General features: G+C 40.0%; 1 protein-coding gene across 1 annotated transcript in view; it reads left to right on the top strand.

Annotated features, from left to right (window-relative positions):
- The window catches only part of slc5a6a (solute carrier family 5 member 6a), a 125175-nt gene that overhangs the window by 79612 nt on the left and 27457 nt on the right, over positions 1–18106 (top strand). The window contains exons 13-14 of the mRNA XM_076271807.1: positions 7405–7491; positions 7590–7768. Coding sequence (XP_076127922.1) covers positions 7405–7491; positions 7590–7768 — 266 coding nt within the window. The remainder of the gene's footprint in view (positions 1–7404; positions 7492–7589; positions 7769–18106) is intronic.

The following is an 18106-nucleotide window of genomic DNA, read 5'->3' as shown; positions in this document are numbered from 1 at the left end:
ACAAGGAATTCTTATTTTAAGTTAGCTTACGCTAGCTGTTTTTTGGGTCACTGTACCATTTTAGCCCACCTTGGAAAAAGGCATTTTTTTTAACATATTTCACCCATCCATTTTTTTGTAAAATGAATCAGAAAACATATAGTTTGTATACTCAACATTTTTAATCCTTAAGCAGTGTATCTGTAGCAGGGTTAATGTTGTTTCCCTGAATTTCCCCACATGAGTTGTGCTTTTCTTTTTGGAGTTTTTTAATTTTCTTTATTTTCCCACGGGAATCTAAGGGTAAGGGGGTGTGGTGTAGGTGTGACGTGGGGCTATGCTCCGCGAAAATTAACTTTTAACTAAGTGTCCCACTACCCCAGACGGGCTTGTCAGATTTCACGCAACAGGAGCACCTGAATGTGATAGCCTGTGTACGAAAATAAACAAATTCAGTAAGACCCTGTTCGAACGTCACGTTGCATTATTTCAACTTTTCTTTTAAAAACACAACGCAGAGGATATTTATGGAGAGCAAAATACTCACTGCACTGGTTTGCTCACTGCGCTAACTAGCATAACTCATCTTTCTACATAAAGCCAAATGGTAAAAAATGACAATGAACTACCTGTTTATACACACAAAACAATAAACAATAATCTCCCAATTTACATAATATGAATCTACATACTAAGTCAGTGGCTGAAAATAATTGAAAAGAGGCTCTATCTTCAGGGGTTCGAAAACACCAAAGTTTTGAAGCGACTTTATCTGAGCCTCCTTGAGACTGCACAGATGTAAGCGAGCCTTATTCAATATTGACAAATGTGATTGGTGCCAAATAAAAACTTACATATAATAAAGACATTGTGTGATTAGACAAAATAATGAATAGCATTAGACAGGCCCCTCTTTTTAAAAAAAATGACTTCAAAGTTATAAACGGGCTTAAATGGTGCCTGGGATTAATAGGTACACTATGTGAATTTCGTGTCACATTAATGACCTTGTAATCTTGGTTAACTTTAATTTTAGCAGTTTGTCAATGGTGAATTTGGATTCCTTGTATGAGAACTTATATTTAAACATTTTTATTGCATTTGTATTATGTTTTAAGCCTGAGATATGGAAAAAAAACCAAATAGCGGCAATTTTGGACGCCATCTTGAATATCTCAGAAAGCACAAGGGGGATTCACGGGGACTTTTAGTATGTTTTTCCTAAAGGTATTCTGAACATATCCTGAAAAATTCAGCTTTTTACTAATTTGTTCCGGGTATGACTGAATTTTGAGCTAATGCTCTTGGACTAGAAGTGCCCTTGAGCAAGGCACTAACCCCTCACTGCTCCCCGAGCGCCGCTGTAGCAAGGCAGCTCACTGCTCCGGGTTAGTGTGTGCTTCACCTCACTGTGTGTTCACTGTGTGCTCGGTGTGCCCACTAATTGACTTATCGCAAGCCCCGCCCACCGAACGCGGATAAGCCAATGGCAGTCCAGTATCTCCGCACATGTAGACAAACTCCGACAGCTTCACCTTACGGCCCCATAGAAATGCATTGGGAGCCGTGATTTTTTTCCGGTTTTATGGGATTGTATAGTGATAAGTTTGAAAAAGGACGGCCAAACGACATGTGTGGGATTAACGCAACACCAATACATAGGGATGGGCAGAACGAGGCTTTGTGAAACAACGAAACCTTCGAAGCAATTGCGCCGGAATGTGTCGAGGTTTCGAAACAATCCGACACCCGTAACTCTATGTTAGCAAAACTAGCCACTAGATGTCACCATCACATTTTGACCGTGAAGCACAACTGCTTCAGACGAAGAATATAAATAGCCAACATGGAACGCACGATTTCGTCCACAGCTACGTGGTTGAGTGGTTAACACACTTGCATTCGGCCGGAGCGTCCGGTGTTCTATTCCCTGCTGGTGCTTAGAAATTTCAGACTATATCCCTTCAATAACAAGAATATTTTTATATCTGCCAGTTAGATGTTTTGTTATTTCAGTTTCATAGTACATTATCCTTTGGAATATGCTGGAGAGGAAAATGCTACAATGGTTTTAAAATGTAGGCTATGCTTATGGCCCAGGGTTTTTTTTGGGAACATGTTGTAGGGAAATAAAGGATACATGCGTTAGACTAAACAGGTACAACATGGGAAAAATAAACAACACATTTTTTGTATGTCAACATACATTTTTATTTAGGAATAACAGTTGTTCTGCCGTCTTGGCATTTAATCTGTTTCTTGTTTTTGAATAAACCTCCCCAGCCTTGGAAAAAATTATTTCACAAGGCACACTTGTTGCTGGCATGAACAAATATTTTTTGGCCATCACAGTTAGGTTTGGATAAACCACTCTCCTCTCCTGCCAGTATTTCAAAGGGTCAGCTGTTCTTGAAATAAAGGCATCAGTCATATATTTTTTTACTTCTGCTACTATCTAAATATTAACGTCACTAGACTATATCTATCTAAACTTTCGCTCACTGTCTCTAGCCTGTCAACTAATCTATATCACTAACCTATCAATCACAAGAATGCACTATAAATCTATAAATCGCTATATCTCTATATGTCTCTATGTCGCTATATCTCTCAAAATCTCTCTCCTCACAAAAAACCCACAAAGATAGGATGTGTTTGAATGACTTTTAAGCATTCTGGGACTTTGTAATTTAGATCAAACAGGTGTTTACTCGGGTAATTGGCTCGCGCGGTAAGGTCCAAACCAAATTGAAACACCACGAAGCCATGGTCACGTGACATGGGCGTTTTGAACCACACTTCGAAACACTGTTCGAAACACTTGCGTTTCGGAAGCTCGACACTGTTTCGAAACGTCAGCTTCGAGCGTCACATCCCTACCAATACACAAAATAATGGCTTTCAATCTTGATTATGCTATTTTGTAATTATGTTAAATTAGATTAAATTCTCTCCTCCCAGCTCTCCCCTATTTTAAGCAAAGGGTTACTCCTAGCAAACCACAATGAAACAGTGCTCCACCACATCTATGGATTAAGCCAAACAGTTAACTCAATGTAAGTAAGACACACAACGTTGTTTATTGTTCTCAGCACTGCCAGCATTGTGTATAATATGATTGTCACTTAGAGGAGACTCGTAGATAACTAACGTTAGCATAGTTAGCTAACCGCTGCTAACGTGCTAGCATCGCCTCATCAGAAAAGCATGGGCCTGTGCACAGTAGTATAACATTTATTCACCATAAATTAATAAAGTTGAAGTCGCTCTGCAATGTAGACTATGTTTCCGTTTATTTGCAGTACCATGTTGCTTACATGACATGACCTGACCTAAATATTACAGGCTTACAGCTACTAGCTGATGGTAGCTGTAAGCCTGTAACTTTTACAGACAGGCTTACAGCTACCATTGAAGTTCTAGTCAACTCCGGTCTGAGGCTGTCGGACTTAGCAATAGCAGAGAATGTCTAATAAGGGGAGAACCTTCACTCTCGGAACGCTTCCGGTGTGGTATTGCATCTAGGGGCGCTCGCGGTCGGGTCCAGAATGAATGGAGGTCTATGGAGCTGTACCCCTCATAATCCACTTTTCTCAGGATATAATTTTTTTTCAAATAATTTGAATATTGTATTCGAAAGGGGAGGCAAAGACAATACACTTGGTTGAGTATTATATTTTTTAAAGTCACTTAATTGTTCTAAAAAGCCTGTCAAACGTGTCAATGACGTCATTCATTAGCATGATCATAGCATAGCATAGCATCAATGCTAGCGTGTTATGGGCAACAACGACCCAACCTGTAAGAAAACGAAAGGACATGACTTCCGGATTATTTCACTTTTGATTGATAATCCATATCCATTTTGCGAAAAATAAAATAAAATCTGAGGGTTTCAGTTGTTAAATAGGTGAAAACAATAAATGTAGCCATGTAGCTCCATAGGACCCCATGTATTTTGGATCGCCATCTAGGTGAACTCTGGTGAACTGAAGCCAAATTCGGTTTGTATGGGATTAATAGAGAGTGGGGAGGCTCTCCGTAGACGGGCTCTGGCAATAGTAACTAAGGGAGGCGGGAGTTCGCGAAAGGTCAATTCACGGATGGGATAAATGCACAATCCTTGTATACGCAAGTATACTTGGCCTATAAACCTGATTTACATTTACATGAATTACATTTACATGATGTACCATGTTTCATTCATGCATAAATACACTTACTTGTGTACCATTGTTACATTGTATACCTTTTTCATTCTTGGCCCTGGGGTAAAACAATGATTTTGACTCAATGTACTTATCTATGGTACAGCATTGGCACTTTGTACACTAAATGCACATACACTGATCTACTTTCACATAGATTTTCAAGTGCCTACTAGCTACCCCACATACCATTTTAGTCCACAACTTCCCATTGTTTAATCCTTAAAATCTTCAAGCCCATTATATGTGGATAGCTCAAATATTGGTACATCAGTAATGAAATATAGTATAGAAACAAATAATGATTGATACCAAATGCGTACAAAAACTGCTGGTCCGTGGATAATTTGCGTCACAATTGAATGGTATCGTGGAACCACAGACCAAAAGAAAAATAAACTAAACATTTCCAAGATTAGGAAATATAGTGTTATCAAATAAAGAGGTATAACATTAGGGGGTTGTGGTGTGAGCGTTCATTCAATGTGTGTGCGCATCTGTGCAAGTGAAGCTGTTGAACCATTGGAGATAATGTGGGTAGAAGCTGGGGATCGACCGATATGTTTTTTTCAGGGCCGATACCGATATCAATTATTACCAAAACAGGAGGCCGATAACCAATATGTAAAAACGATATGTCAGTTGTCAAAAGGGGGGTAGATAATAAAGGCGATATGCTGCAAAAATTTCAATCAAAAGCATTTAATTATGCAAACTTTTCTTTCTTCTTTTGTTACACAATTGTCTATCAACTTCATCACAAGTGTAAATCCTGTGTATCATGTTAATCCAAGAGCTGAGTGATAGCAATTATTTTCATAGACTAGGCCTACACAATGGGCTATGTGCTTGTTAAGGGACCGGTCACAAAGAGGATGCTTTGCCATTGTGTGTGTGAGTGCAGGAGAGAGGGAGAGGAAGGTGCATGCGTGATGGCAAGTGTTAATGTTGAATAGTTTAACAAAACAGTTTTAAAATAGTTCATAGGCTATTTAAGCATTCAATTTGTGTCCATATAGGCTATAAGATACACATTTGTGAGCATAAAAGGCACGTTAATAGCCAGCTGAGGACGAGATTTAGTCCAGGTCGGATTAATTACGACTGGCCCTGGGTGCCTGTAGTCTTTTCTGACAGTCCGTTTAAAAAAGGAGCAACTAGACTTTTTGACCTTCGCTATCGCATAATTTGGGAAAGGCGGAGGCAAAGAACTCCCAGACGTGCAGCACATGAATTTGTAGGCTGACTAGCCAACAGCATATAATGTGCATCAATCGGGAATTAGCTAAATGGAGGAAGTGGGTGCTTTTGATTCGGGTCAAAGAGACAATAGCTTACAAGGTGGTGTTTTTGCAACTTCAGTGGACGGTATTGTGATTCATTGCAACTTCAGCAATGTAAGGTACCTTACCTTCGAAGAATAGCTCCGTAGCGCTGAAGCCCAGTCTACAGTCTGCCTCAATGAGAAGCCTAAACTTTCTGTGTATTCAGTCTTCAATCCTGATTGGCTGCATTCATGCTGACTAACAATTCAGACTGTGTAGTGGGCGGGACAATGCTCTCGACCACAGAGTAGCAAATGCAGGGAGTGTGAGATGCTTTACAAAGTAGCGCGTTTCATTCTTTATCCATTTCAATATCGGCTTAAGTGCTAAACTAAAGTGCTAAATATCAGCCGTAATAATCGACCCGGCCGATAATTGTCTGTGTGTACAAAATTGAGCGAGTATTTAACAGCTTTGAAAATATTTAACATTGTTTCATGAGAGTAATTGAGATTGCAGCAATTGAGGAGTCAGTGCATCACCAAAACCTATAAATAGTAGTGGTAGTAGGCCAGACCTAGTAGACACTATTACATATTTATCCAACCACCTACATATGGCACTGTAGAATGGTTTGGAAAAGAAAAGTTTGAGAACCTGTGGCCTAAAATATCAACGTCATCAAATAAGAAATTATCTTGTCAAAGTGAACCTAAGAATGAACCTAACTTAAGGCAACTACAATGTCTGGACAAAGGTGGTGAAGACTGAGCAGAAGCTGCTTCAAAGATAATGATAACAATAAAGTTGTATTATTGGATTATTATATAGTGAGGGAAAAGTCATGGAATTTAACATTTGACTTTGAGTGGGAACCCTGGTGCAATATCTCACAAGCAGGTTGGATGATATTAATCATACCTTGCACAGTTAATCACTACAGAGGCTAAATAGCCTTACTGATTACGTACTCTAAGTCAGTGTTTTTCAACCACTGTGCCGGGGCACACTAGTGTGCCGTGAGAGATCATCAGGTGTGTCGCAGAAAATAACCCAAATGTCACTCACTGGTCCAGAAAAGCAACTGTTGCATCAAAGATGTTGCATCACATATCCAGTTCATAACAATTAAATTAGATATAGTCACCTACAAATGAAACAGAGGGCACTTGTTTTATTGAGCAGGTCTTGCATAGAAGCCATAATAAGGCCATATCTGTGTATTATTTGAAATTTTAGGCTATGGTATGTTTATTTTTTCTTCACACGGGATGTTAGTGTGCCGTGGGACATTTTAAGTGTCAAAAGTGTGCCGTGGCACAAAAAAGGTTGAAAAACACTGCTTAAGTCATGGGTCTTAAGATCAAGGTCACATGGGGGTCCTATATGAAATTCAGGGCACTGTATTTCCCATGTGGCTTAAGGGATCTTCATCAAATCATTCAGCTAGACTGGTTAGATACTCAAGCTCACATGGTCAGAATCATGATGTAAGTGTTACCACAAGATCACCCAGGCAGCTCTGAGGTTTTTCATCAATAGGGGCAAAGATTATCACTAAAAAGGCTATTTGAATTGATTTAGTACTAAAGGCCATAGGGTCTGAGGTCAAGGTCTCATATGGCCCTTTTCCACATTGGGGTAAAACCCCGGTGTCTGGGATAAAACCTCAGACTTTTTTTCCAATTTCCATGATTGAGGCCGGACTGGGGCTGCGGCCCAGACGGCCTCAGGTCCAGGGCCGAATCGAGGACTGTAAACTGTGGAATGAATGGACGCAACAATAAAACCGGAGAAATTTAAAAAATGTTGTTTGCTTTATTTTTTTATTTTATTTTTCTCATACTTAAAATGTTTAAACATGTTCTTGCCCACTACAGTAATCCTGGTTTAAAAATAATTTTATGGTGTTTTCCTTTTTTCACATCCCCTCTCATACTGTCATCTTTCAGGCAGCGCTCAGCATTTTTGGTATGGTGGGTGGTCCACTTCTTGGCGTGTTCTGTCTTGGAATGTTCTTCCCCTGGGCTAACTCTGTGGTAAGTTCAATGCAACTTAACCCACCAACTGTAAACAACTGAACAACTATTTTTAATTATAGATCATGGGTTCAGGATGACCATTTGTCTTTTCTCAGGGTGCCCTTGTTGGGTTGGTTGCAGGCCTAGTTATGGCTTTCTGGATTGGCATTGGCAGCTTTGTCACACGTTTATCTGTCCCAGACACTCTACCAGGTGTCAACACCACTGCTATACCAAGTATAAGCAACACAACCACAGCCACAATGATGACCATCATAACTTCTGCTACATCCAGGTGACATGTTGATGATTATGATGTCAGAGTTTGATTGTTAGAATGTGACTGCAAAATACCATGGATTATTAAAGCATTAAAACATTTTTCACACACAAATATTTATAATCCAAAAAGATTGTAATGATTGTGCACCTCAGCCGGTGTTCACGTTGCGTCGCAACATCTGCAATCCTTCTCCAACCCACTTCTCCTCTGTGGTCGCCTCTGGTCTACCTCCACTCACCACATTCTCCTCTCTGGCCTCTGGCACAATCTAAACTAACTGAGGACCTCTAAAACTACCAGATATTCTCCTTTTCAGCCAGCATCACTGCTGCCAAGACGTCTTTCTACAAAGACAAAATTAACAGTGTCACTGTCACTGAGGTTGCTAGGTTACGGGGACGCTGGCGAGACACGCTGCTCAGTCTGGCATCATGTTTTTGTTTGTTTTTATGTAATGTCACGTTTATTTTTTGTATTGGTTTGTCTAGTTAAATGTTTTCCCTATTTATTTACGTTATTTTTGATAGTTTTCGTGTTATTCTTAGTCCTTTTTACTGCTTCTGTCAGCTGATGTCGTTGACGTTTGTCCATTGGGAGCTTGCTATGGCTAGCTTTTGCCCTAGCTGGGCATCGGACATCCTTCCATCCATCCGTGAGCGGTGCTGCACTTCACTGTCTGGTCGAGGGGATCTCTCGGGACAGCTGGACCTAGGCTAGGCTACTCTGCGAAAGATCTGCCGTGGCCGCCGAGCTGTTGCTGACCTGCGAGCTGCCATGACCAGACTAACGTTAACGGTGAAGAGCTGCAATCTCACAGAGCAACAAACAATTGCTGTTAAAAGTCCACCGAATTGCGGATCTACACGATGGCCTACTACTTTAGACTGTGCTTCCAGTGATCTCCAGACTGCAGTCTACAAGGCCTAACGTTAACGTTATCTCCAGACTGCCAGTGAATTCACCGGGTTGGTCAGTTGCTAAAGAACTTTGTTGGCATTGCATCGGTTGTGAAGATAGCTCTGTGCGCAGTTTTCACGGATCATCATTGCCCTTAGGGTTGTCGCCTAAATTGGCATTTGACGATGTGTACAGTAAAACATCGTGATGGACGATGATATCGTCGGGGGCGGGGGGGGGTTTCGTGTAGTAAACAGCCTATAGGTATGTCTGTACAGAAATACATTTATAATGTTCTACATAAAAATAAAAAAAATGCTATTATATAGGCTATACGGCCTGATGAAAGTGGACAGCTAAGAGAGACATACTGACCAGGCTACCGAAGTTGTGTGGAAGATCTAATCCAAGAAAATTGTTGTGAAAGACGGATAGACAATCAATCTGAACACTTGCGTGTGCACCAACCAGCGGAATATTACACATTGACAGACTTCGCTGGACCCAGCAAAAAAGCTACTTAAGACTACTATCGTGGTCACTCATTTAAAATATTAGTACTATGCAGCATCCCACGTTATCAGGCTACCGTCTATGCTGACTATAAGGGCGGCGGGAAGTGAAAGTAAAGGGCTGCAAAAGGCTAGGAGGGCGAAGTAAAAACACTTTTACAAATAACGAATCCCGATTACCACTCCGCTGCTGTCTGGGACTTTTGCTAAATGCATGAAATACAAGCCTTACAGTGAAAGACGGATAGGCTACCTTCTGATCCTATAATTAACGAAAGAAATGGTTTATTTTAACACAGAGAAGAAGGACGCATTTGGCGCTCGCTGTAGCCTCGCAAAAATATTTGAGCGCTAGAATGTCCTAGTCGTAGCCTAACAATAATAAATCTATATTTTCTGCTAAAACATTAGGCTACATATTACGTCCAATGTAGGCTATAGGCCTGCGAGACATGTAGGCTACTAAAGGACAATTAGGCTACACATTCCCGTCACAGTCAGGAATTATTTGAATAAGAGGGTAAGTCTTTTATTTTACAAGACGGTAGACTAATACGTGATAACTGTTTGGCTGACAGCCTTTAAAGTAGGCTCAATTTCATTTTCAGGGAAAGGTTTTTTTATGTTTTAGCAGAGCCCGTCTACGGAGAGCCTTGCCACTCCGTATTAAGTCCCATTGTACCGAATTTTGGTTGCAGTTCCACCAGAGTTCCACTGGGGGCGATCGCCATGAGTGCAGAATGAATGGGAGTCAATGGAGCTAGACGGCTAAATTTGCCTCTTTCACCTGATTGTCGTTGACAAATCTCAGATTTGATTGTAGTTTGTATAACTTCAACATGGGTTATAGGTCAAAAGTTGAATGAACGAGTACTTATGTCCTTTTGATTTCTTACAGGTTGGGTCGTTGTTGCCCATAACACGCTAGCATTGTGCTAATGAATGACGTCATTGACACGTTTGAAAGGCTTTTTAGAACAATTAAGTGACGTTAAAAAATATAATACTCAACCAAGTGTATTTTCTTTGCCTCCCCTTTCGAAAACAATATTCAAATTACTTGGAAAAAAATTATATCCCGATAAAAGTGGATTTTGAGGGGTACAGCTCCATAGACCTCCATGCATTCTGCACTCGTGGACGAGCGCCCTCATGTGGAACCACAGAAGGAACTGCAACCAGTTCAGAACAGTTTAGAAACCGGAAGTTTTCCGAGAGTGGCAGTTCTCCCCTTATTAGACATTCTCTGGTTTTAGCCTGTTACAGCAAGAATTAGTGACTGGCATGTGGGGGCGTGGCATCACGATGGTTGCTTTCCATCGTGATGCCTGTCAACCATCACGATGGACGATGATATCGTCCATCGGCACAACCCTAATTGCCCTATAGGACATTTTCAGCTGGTTTGGAAATTGGACTAATTTTAACATCCCTTTTCCCCCTTTTTAAATATATTTTCTTTTTTTTACTTTTTATTTGTTTATTTGTTTTGTTGTCTGTCTTGTATGTCTTGATGTCATGGGCACGCTGGCGACTACGCCGCTCCATCCGGCATCTTTTGTCTTGTTGTTATGTGTCTTGTTTGGAGCGCTTTGGGTTGCACTATGTGCATGTTAAATGCGCTTTAAAAATAAAACTGACTTGACTTGACAAACACTCAAAAAAAACATTTTCACCTTCAAATAGCTACTCAATCCCTCCTCTTCCATCCAGCCTTACTGCCGATACCCTTGCCTTATTTTTTACAAACAAAGTGGCAGCGATCAGCAGTCAGTTCTCTACATGTCCCTCCTTGGCTCCACAGGACGTGACTGAATCAGATATTGCACTCCTACAACCTCTGGTGGTTGCTGGCATATCTTTTTCTGCATTTGCGCCTCTCTCTGAGAGTGAGGTATCTAGACTCCTGACATGTAGCCGTCCTACTACATGCTCGTTGGACCCTATGCCTATGAGCCTACTTCAGTCCATCAGCCCGATCATCACACCACATGTGATCCATGCTTCGCTAACCTTTGGCACATTTCTAAAAGCATTAAAAATGGCTCAAGTAACACCGTTATTTAAGAAAACTTATCTCAACCCTGCTCAAGTTGAGAACTACCATCCTGTCTCACTCCTACCCTTTATATCCAAATGTATCGAACGAGCAGTCTCCAAACAGGTCTCTGTTTGATCCAAATCAATCTGGGTTCAAGACTGGCCACTCGACCGAAACAGCTCTGCTGTCTGTGACCGAAGCCTTAAAGGAAGCCAGGGCTCATGGGACTGACATGAAACTTTAAATCTAAAAAGCAATCTTGTTAGCATAGTCTGTGTAGATCAACATTTTTGAGAAACAGATGTAATGTATAGTGTGTACATTTCAGTTAGGGAAAGGTAGGTCTATGTTTGATCCAAACCGATCTGGGTTCAAGAGTGGCCACTCAACCGAAACAGCTCTGCTGTCCGTGACAGAAGTCTTAAAGGAAGCCAGGGTGACCGCACCGTTCTCACCGTACTCATTCTGCTTGACTTATCAGCTGCCTTTGACACGGTTAATCACCGCATTCTTCTCTCTATACTCAAACATGGGCTTGAGCAAGGCACCTAACCCCAAACTGCTCCCCAGGCACGGATTTTCACCCGTGTTCTCCGTGCACCCCTGTGATCGTGTTGTCTCGGTCGTGCCATTTCTCACTCTACAACATACGAAAAATCAGGACTTACCTGACTCAATATGCTACCCAACTCCTGGTACAGGCCATAATCATCTCAGAACTTGACTACTGTAACACACTCCTGACAAGTCTTCTAGCCTGCACAGTGAAACCCCTTCAGATGATTCAAGATGCGTCAGCGTGCCTGATCTTCAACCAACCCAAAAGGGCACGTTACCCCCAGCGTTCTAAATTAACTTTTTTGATCACCAGCCAATGTGGCTGGTAACTTTCTAAAGTTACTAGCCAATCAGAATTTCTACTAGCCAATTTTTTTCTGGTGAAAATGATGAGTGCCACTGAATGTATTTGATCATTTTATGGAGGATCGATCGATCGATCTATCTGTCTATCTATCTATCTATCTGTCAATATCCTCATGCCCTGCTTCATTCCTCTTCTCGCCCCCAGAAGTCTGTCCCAACCACCGCCGCATTTAGTTTAATCTTAACTTTTTAATATAGGGCTGTCAAACGATTAAAAACAAGTTACTTATTAATCTCATATTTTGAAATTAATTAATCTAGATTAATCCCGATTAAAAAGTAAAATGTTCTCCCTAAAGACTAAAGCTTCTTAAGTGGCATATTAAATACAACATAAATCACAAAATAAATGAGTAACCACAAAGCTAAAAGTAAAACACTTTTATATTATTTAAATGACAATAATGACACTGTAATTTTGTTTTAAAGTATTAATTTCTTACTTCTTCCTTTGGAAATAGAAGCATGTAATGACATGATGCTGCTAGACATGTTCTGTTTGCAATTAAAAGTGAATTATGAGCTTGGTAGCCAGCCACCTAGTTAGCTGAATGGATGCATTTCAATCGGCATATCATGTGCTTCATGTAAACAAATTATTGAAGACTTCTAGATTCACCAGTTCCAATACACAAAGGCAAAGACAACTTTTTATATTCTTGTCCATTATCCAAATCACAGAGTACAGCCTATGTCAAAGTGCCCTGGCTCTGGACCGTTTAACTGGTCAGTATGGGAACCGGATTAATTGCCAATCTCCTCTAACCTTGTCTTTCTTGCTTTCAGTATTTCGTTTTATAAGTTTCTTATATTAAAAAGGAGATATCAATTATCATCAACAATGTCAAGCCAGCTGGAACCTGCCACTTGTTTTCCCTCTTGTGCGTGCTCAGACTGGTTCTCAATTAAATGGAGTAGCATATGTTCAAGTTGGATCTTAATGGAGAGGACCCGAAAAGTATCATCTTTATGTAACATGCTGTTGGTGCATGTTGACATTGTAAACTTTCTCTAACAAGAGTGAAAAACAGTTTGCAATAAAGCTACTATTTATTAGCTAAATGTTGGTACCTCCTCTGTCTCTTGGTGCCCTACGCACAGTGCAAAATCGCACTGTCAAAATCGAGTTAATTTTGACAGCACTACTTTTTACTTTACTTTACTAGCTAACTCCCTCCTCTTTCAGTCTATGCTCCCTGCTTTGGCTCCGTTCGTTCTTCTTCTTCCTTGTGTTTTCTGGTAGACGCTCCATTCGTTTCCATGGTCTCTCGCACTGGTTTCACCATAGATATACATATGGGTTTCACTGGAAACTGCGCGCAGCCAATGGGCGTATAAAAAGTCATCATGTAGCATTATGGCACAGTGTTCATGGGAAATGTAGTACTGCCACAGGGATAAATGACCGAGAACAGAGCCTTATGTATCATGCATGTAATGCCTCACGCACCACCGGCCAAACTGGCTAGTAAGTTTTTATTAATTTTTATTAACCCGCCAAAATGAATTTTAACCCGCAGTAGGTGGGTGTTAATTTAGAACCCTGGTTACCCCGCTGCTCATCCAGCTACACTGGCTACCTATGGCCGCCTGCATCAAATTCAAGTCTCTAACGCTTGCCTACAAAGTAGTCTCAGGTTTTGCTCCCACCTACTTGAATGCCCTCATACATGCATATGCTACCTCCCAACCATTGCGCTCCTCAGACGAACGACGTCTAGCTCTGCCACCAGTACACTCAGGCCAATCCAAACTTTTCTCATCTGTTGTTCCTCATTGGTGGAACGCGCTACCAGTTCCTACTAGAGCAGACATCCCTCTCCATCTTCAAAAAACTCCTTCCTTTTCTTCTCGTAGCACTACTTACAACTAGCCTTGCTAATTCTAGCACTTATAGCTTATAACTTGTTCTTATGGTACTCTACTTTTAAATTGTTTAACATGTGCACTGTGAGTCGCTTTGGTTAAAAAGTGTCAGCCAAATGTAATGTAATGTAATGTAGACCCCTCTTGAAAGACCCAAAACTATCACAGGAATGGAGAGCACTGGGCAACTCATTCCACCAATATGGAACCACTGAGGAAAAGAGTCTTGAATTTATGGCTGGTCGACACAACAGATGCTCATCAGAAGACCACAGTGGGCGGTTGGGCATGTACATCTTGATCACTGAATTAAGATAGCAGGAAGCAGATCCAGTCAGTGCCCTTTAGGCCAAAGTGAGATATTTCAATTTAATTCTGGCAAAAGTAACTAGGAGAGGAGTTACATGTGTCCTCTTTGACTGATTGAAGACCAGGCATGCTGCAGAATTCTGAATCAGTTGTAACAATCTTACTACAAAAGCAGGTAGGCCAGCTAACAGTGAGTTACAATAGCCCAGCTTGGAGATAACCATGGCCTGTACAAGAAGTTGTGTGGAATCTTGTGTCAGAAAAGCTCTTACTAATGTTGTAAAGGATAAACCGACATGATTTTGAAACTGAGGCTACATGCTCAGAGAAGTTAAGTTGGTCATCAATTACGAGACCCAAGTTATGTGCCGATCTAGTTGGGGTCAGTGAAGATGAGTCAAACTGGATGTTAATCTCAGGGGTCGAAATTAACTTTTGGCCTACTAGCCAAAGTGGATGGTAGATGGGGGGGAAAAATACCGGCCAGACATATTTTTTACCGGCCAAAACTAAACAATGCTTTTCATAACTATTTTGAAAATAGCCTGTTCAATCATTAGCTTGTTACAAACAAAAAAGCCGGTTCAATCATTTAGTCCATGAGCCACAGGCCCAAAAAGGGGCGTGTCACTACCACTTGGGGGGGCAAATTCTCACTATATTTTTCTGAAAGCTACATATCTCTGGAGTATAAAATGGTATGATAGCAAGTTGGATCTTGTAGCTTTGTGGCTGTACAGGCCTTCAAAGTTGACCTCTTATTTGAAAAAAGGAAATTCCGCCTATTGGCTTTTTTTTGTTAAACCACTCATAAGAGCCCAGAAAATAATCCAAACCTCATTATTACAGATGCATATTTGGTGTTTGATGTTGGCATACATATTTTGAATCATTATGTGATTTTGCCCTTCATTTTGGTTGATAGAATTCAAGATTTAGGTGTAATAATGTGCAAATCTACGCTTTGAGACACAACGTGTTGCAGCACTAATCGAAATGCCCACTACCTCATTACAGTGCATGAAAATGCACTGTACTGTTCTTCCTAGGCAACTTCTTCTTATTATTATTCCGCTTACCACTTTTTCCGTACGCTATTTCTCTTGAACAGTTTAACTTAGAAACTTCATTCAAACTTTGTAACGTAGGTATTCAAACAGACAAAGCTGCTATGTCTTTTCAACTTTGAAACTTTTATACTTTTTAAACTATTAAAGAAAAACTTTTTAAAAATCCCCATAGACTTAACATTGCCGATTGTGACATCATAATACGGCCGTTAAGCAATTAGAATCCTATGGCAGGTGTTCAGGCCACCTGCAGCCTCAGGCTTTAACCCTTTGCAGACCGCGCCGAACATTCCATTTTTTCATACTCGATGGCCTTATGGCACAAAAAGGCTTATTGTGTGATTATGCTACATGACAGAGATATAATTTACCCAGCTTTATAATCAGGAGAAATAGCCCTTTCAAATGGTATAAAATATAATTAATAATTTTGAGGAGAACACACATATTATTTTAAAAATATCTTTAAAATTCAACCCCAAAAAACACAAAACTATCAGTTTGTCAAGATTAATCTCATTTTTCCCCCAATTTCTGTTGTAGATAGAGAAAAACTTAGAGTGTGTGTGAGATTCACAATTTTGTCCTCTACTCAGTGATGAAAACAGAATTAATGTATCACCTTTTGTTCAAAAGTTATGATAAATTTATTAAACCTTTGCAGACGGCATGAAACATTCGGTTTTTTCATACTTGATGCCCTTGTGAGACAAAAAGGCTTATTGTGTGGCCATGCTACATGGCAGAGATAAGATATACCCACCATTGTAATCAGGAGAACTAGCCCTTTAAAATGGCACATATCATAGTTAATAAGTTTGAGGGTAACACACATTGTTTTTAAACAATACCTTCAAAATTCAACATCAAAAAACACGAAAATATAAATTTGTCAAGATGAATCTTACTTTTCACATAATGTCTATTGTAGATATAGTGTGTGAAAGATAGACAGTGTTGTGTTCTCCTCAGTGAAAGAAACAGAATCAATTTATCACCTTTGGTTCAGAAGTTATGATTAATTTACTCATAACTGCAAGTTGCAGTAACAAGTAGAATTTTTAAAGAGTAGGATGTTTTCCTTTCCTGGTTTGACATCTGACCAAAAATACACAGATATAATGGTCATGTAACAAATATAAGATGTTTTACCATAAAAACAAGATGCATAGCTAAATATAGGATGTCTTACTGTACTCTGAAGAGGCAAAATCAATTGTGGGGAGGAAAGATAAAGGCTGAAATAAAGACTAGGCAGATGGTAACTGCTTCTCCGTGTGCTTCATTCTACTATGAAAACAAGAATAAGAGACACTGGCACATGTGTTAGGTTTACGAAAGAGGAAATAAATCATTTTATTTAGATAAGTCTTTAACAATTTCATTAAATAATCAGGAACAACAACTTCAGGTAAATAACATAAACATATGTTTACAAACAAGCAGTAACTATTAGAACTACAAGAATGACAAGACAACAGTATAACTAACATGATGAACAAAGCATCAATTCATATTATAGCATAACAAAGCATCAATTTACATTCACACATATAAACAATTAAAACATTAAAGGAGAAATTCAATACATTTAACAACCATACAGCATATAATTCGATACAATATATAATTATCGATATAATTTGCCCTACACATAAGGTGATACACTAACGCCGCATTCACACCAGATCCGTGGTGTGTGTGTTGTCACAGCTGTGGCGTGTGTGTGTGTGTGTGTGTGTGTGTCCATCTAAGCCTAGCAGACGATGAGGTGTAAATGCTACTGGAGTTGGTGTCCCTGTCTGTGTTAGAAGGATAGGCAAAGTGTATGCTTTCTACCTGACATGGGACTTGACCAAGCTCAAAATAAAGAAATTGTCAGATAAGAAAATTATAAATTGAATTACAAATCTAAGCAAACTTCCTGAATTTCCCCTTGGGGATCGATCAATAAAGTATCTATCTATCTATCTATCTATCTATCTATCTATCTATCTATCTAAACTATTATCACTATAATCCCTGTCATTATTGTTATAAGCAACACTCTTATCACAACCAGAAATGTGCATACGCCCAGTTGGGCGAACACACACACACATACAAACATGCTTACCCAGCTGAGGATGACGGGAGATTACTCTCCTCCTCTAGCAAATCATTGTCTTCCTCTTCATCCAGAAACTACCCATCCATGTCCCATGTCCATGCCATCGTGGTCCTTGGGGTCATGTTTGCTATCAGCAGTCGGCTGCTTTCACCTCAGTTGCACGTACTTCTCTCACTCCATCTAAAATAACAAAAAATCACAGGTCTGATAGTGAATAGGTTGTTTAGTTTTATTTTACATTACTTCCACATAATCTTAATCACCACCAACCATGACTCTTTTCACTAAAAGTTTTTTTGTCACTGGAGGACTCCAATATTGCTTGGAGAGGTAACATTAGTCTCAGAGCTCACTATAAGTGTTATTGCCTTGGCTAAACCATACATAGCATACCAGCTTACAAGCAAACATTGATTCATGAACATGAGTCAGGAGATATGACAGAAAACATCTAAACAGCGTATGCATACACATACACACCGTGCATAGGCTACTGCAGTTGCGTAAAGACAAAACACCCCCAGAAAATTATGTGTCGACGAGTAGGCTTGGGTGTATGAGCTCCCATCATAGTTAGCCACCCAAAAACCTCATAATCGTAGCAGCCAACCTTACAGCCTA

This window comes from Alosa pseudoharengus, unplaced genomic scaffold, assembly GCF_046254945.1.
Source record: "Alosa pseudoharengus isolate Yale_2024_CS ecotype anadromous, Long Island Sound unplaced genomic scaffold, YU_APseudo_1.1 YU_APseudo_1.1_scf_7, whole genome shotgun sequence".
In the NCBI taxonomy this organism is placed as follows: Eukaryota; Metazoa; Chordata; class Actinopteri; order Clupeiformes; family Clupeidae; genus Alosa; species Alosa pseudoharengus.
The sequence above is the reverse complement of the archived record's forward strand: the minus strand, read 5'-3'. Positions and strand labels throughout refer to the sequence as shown.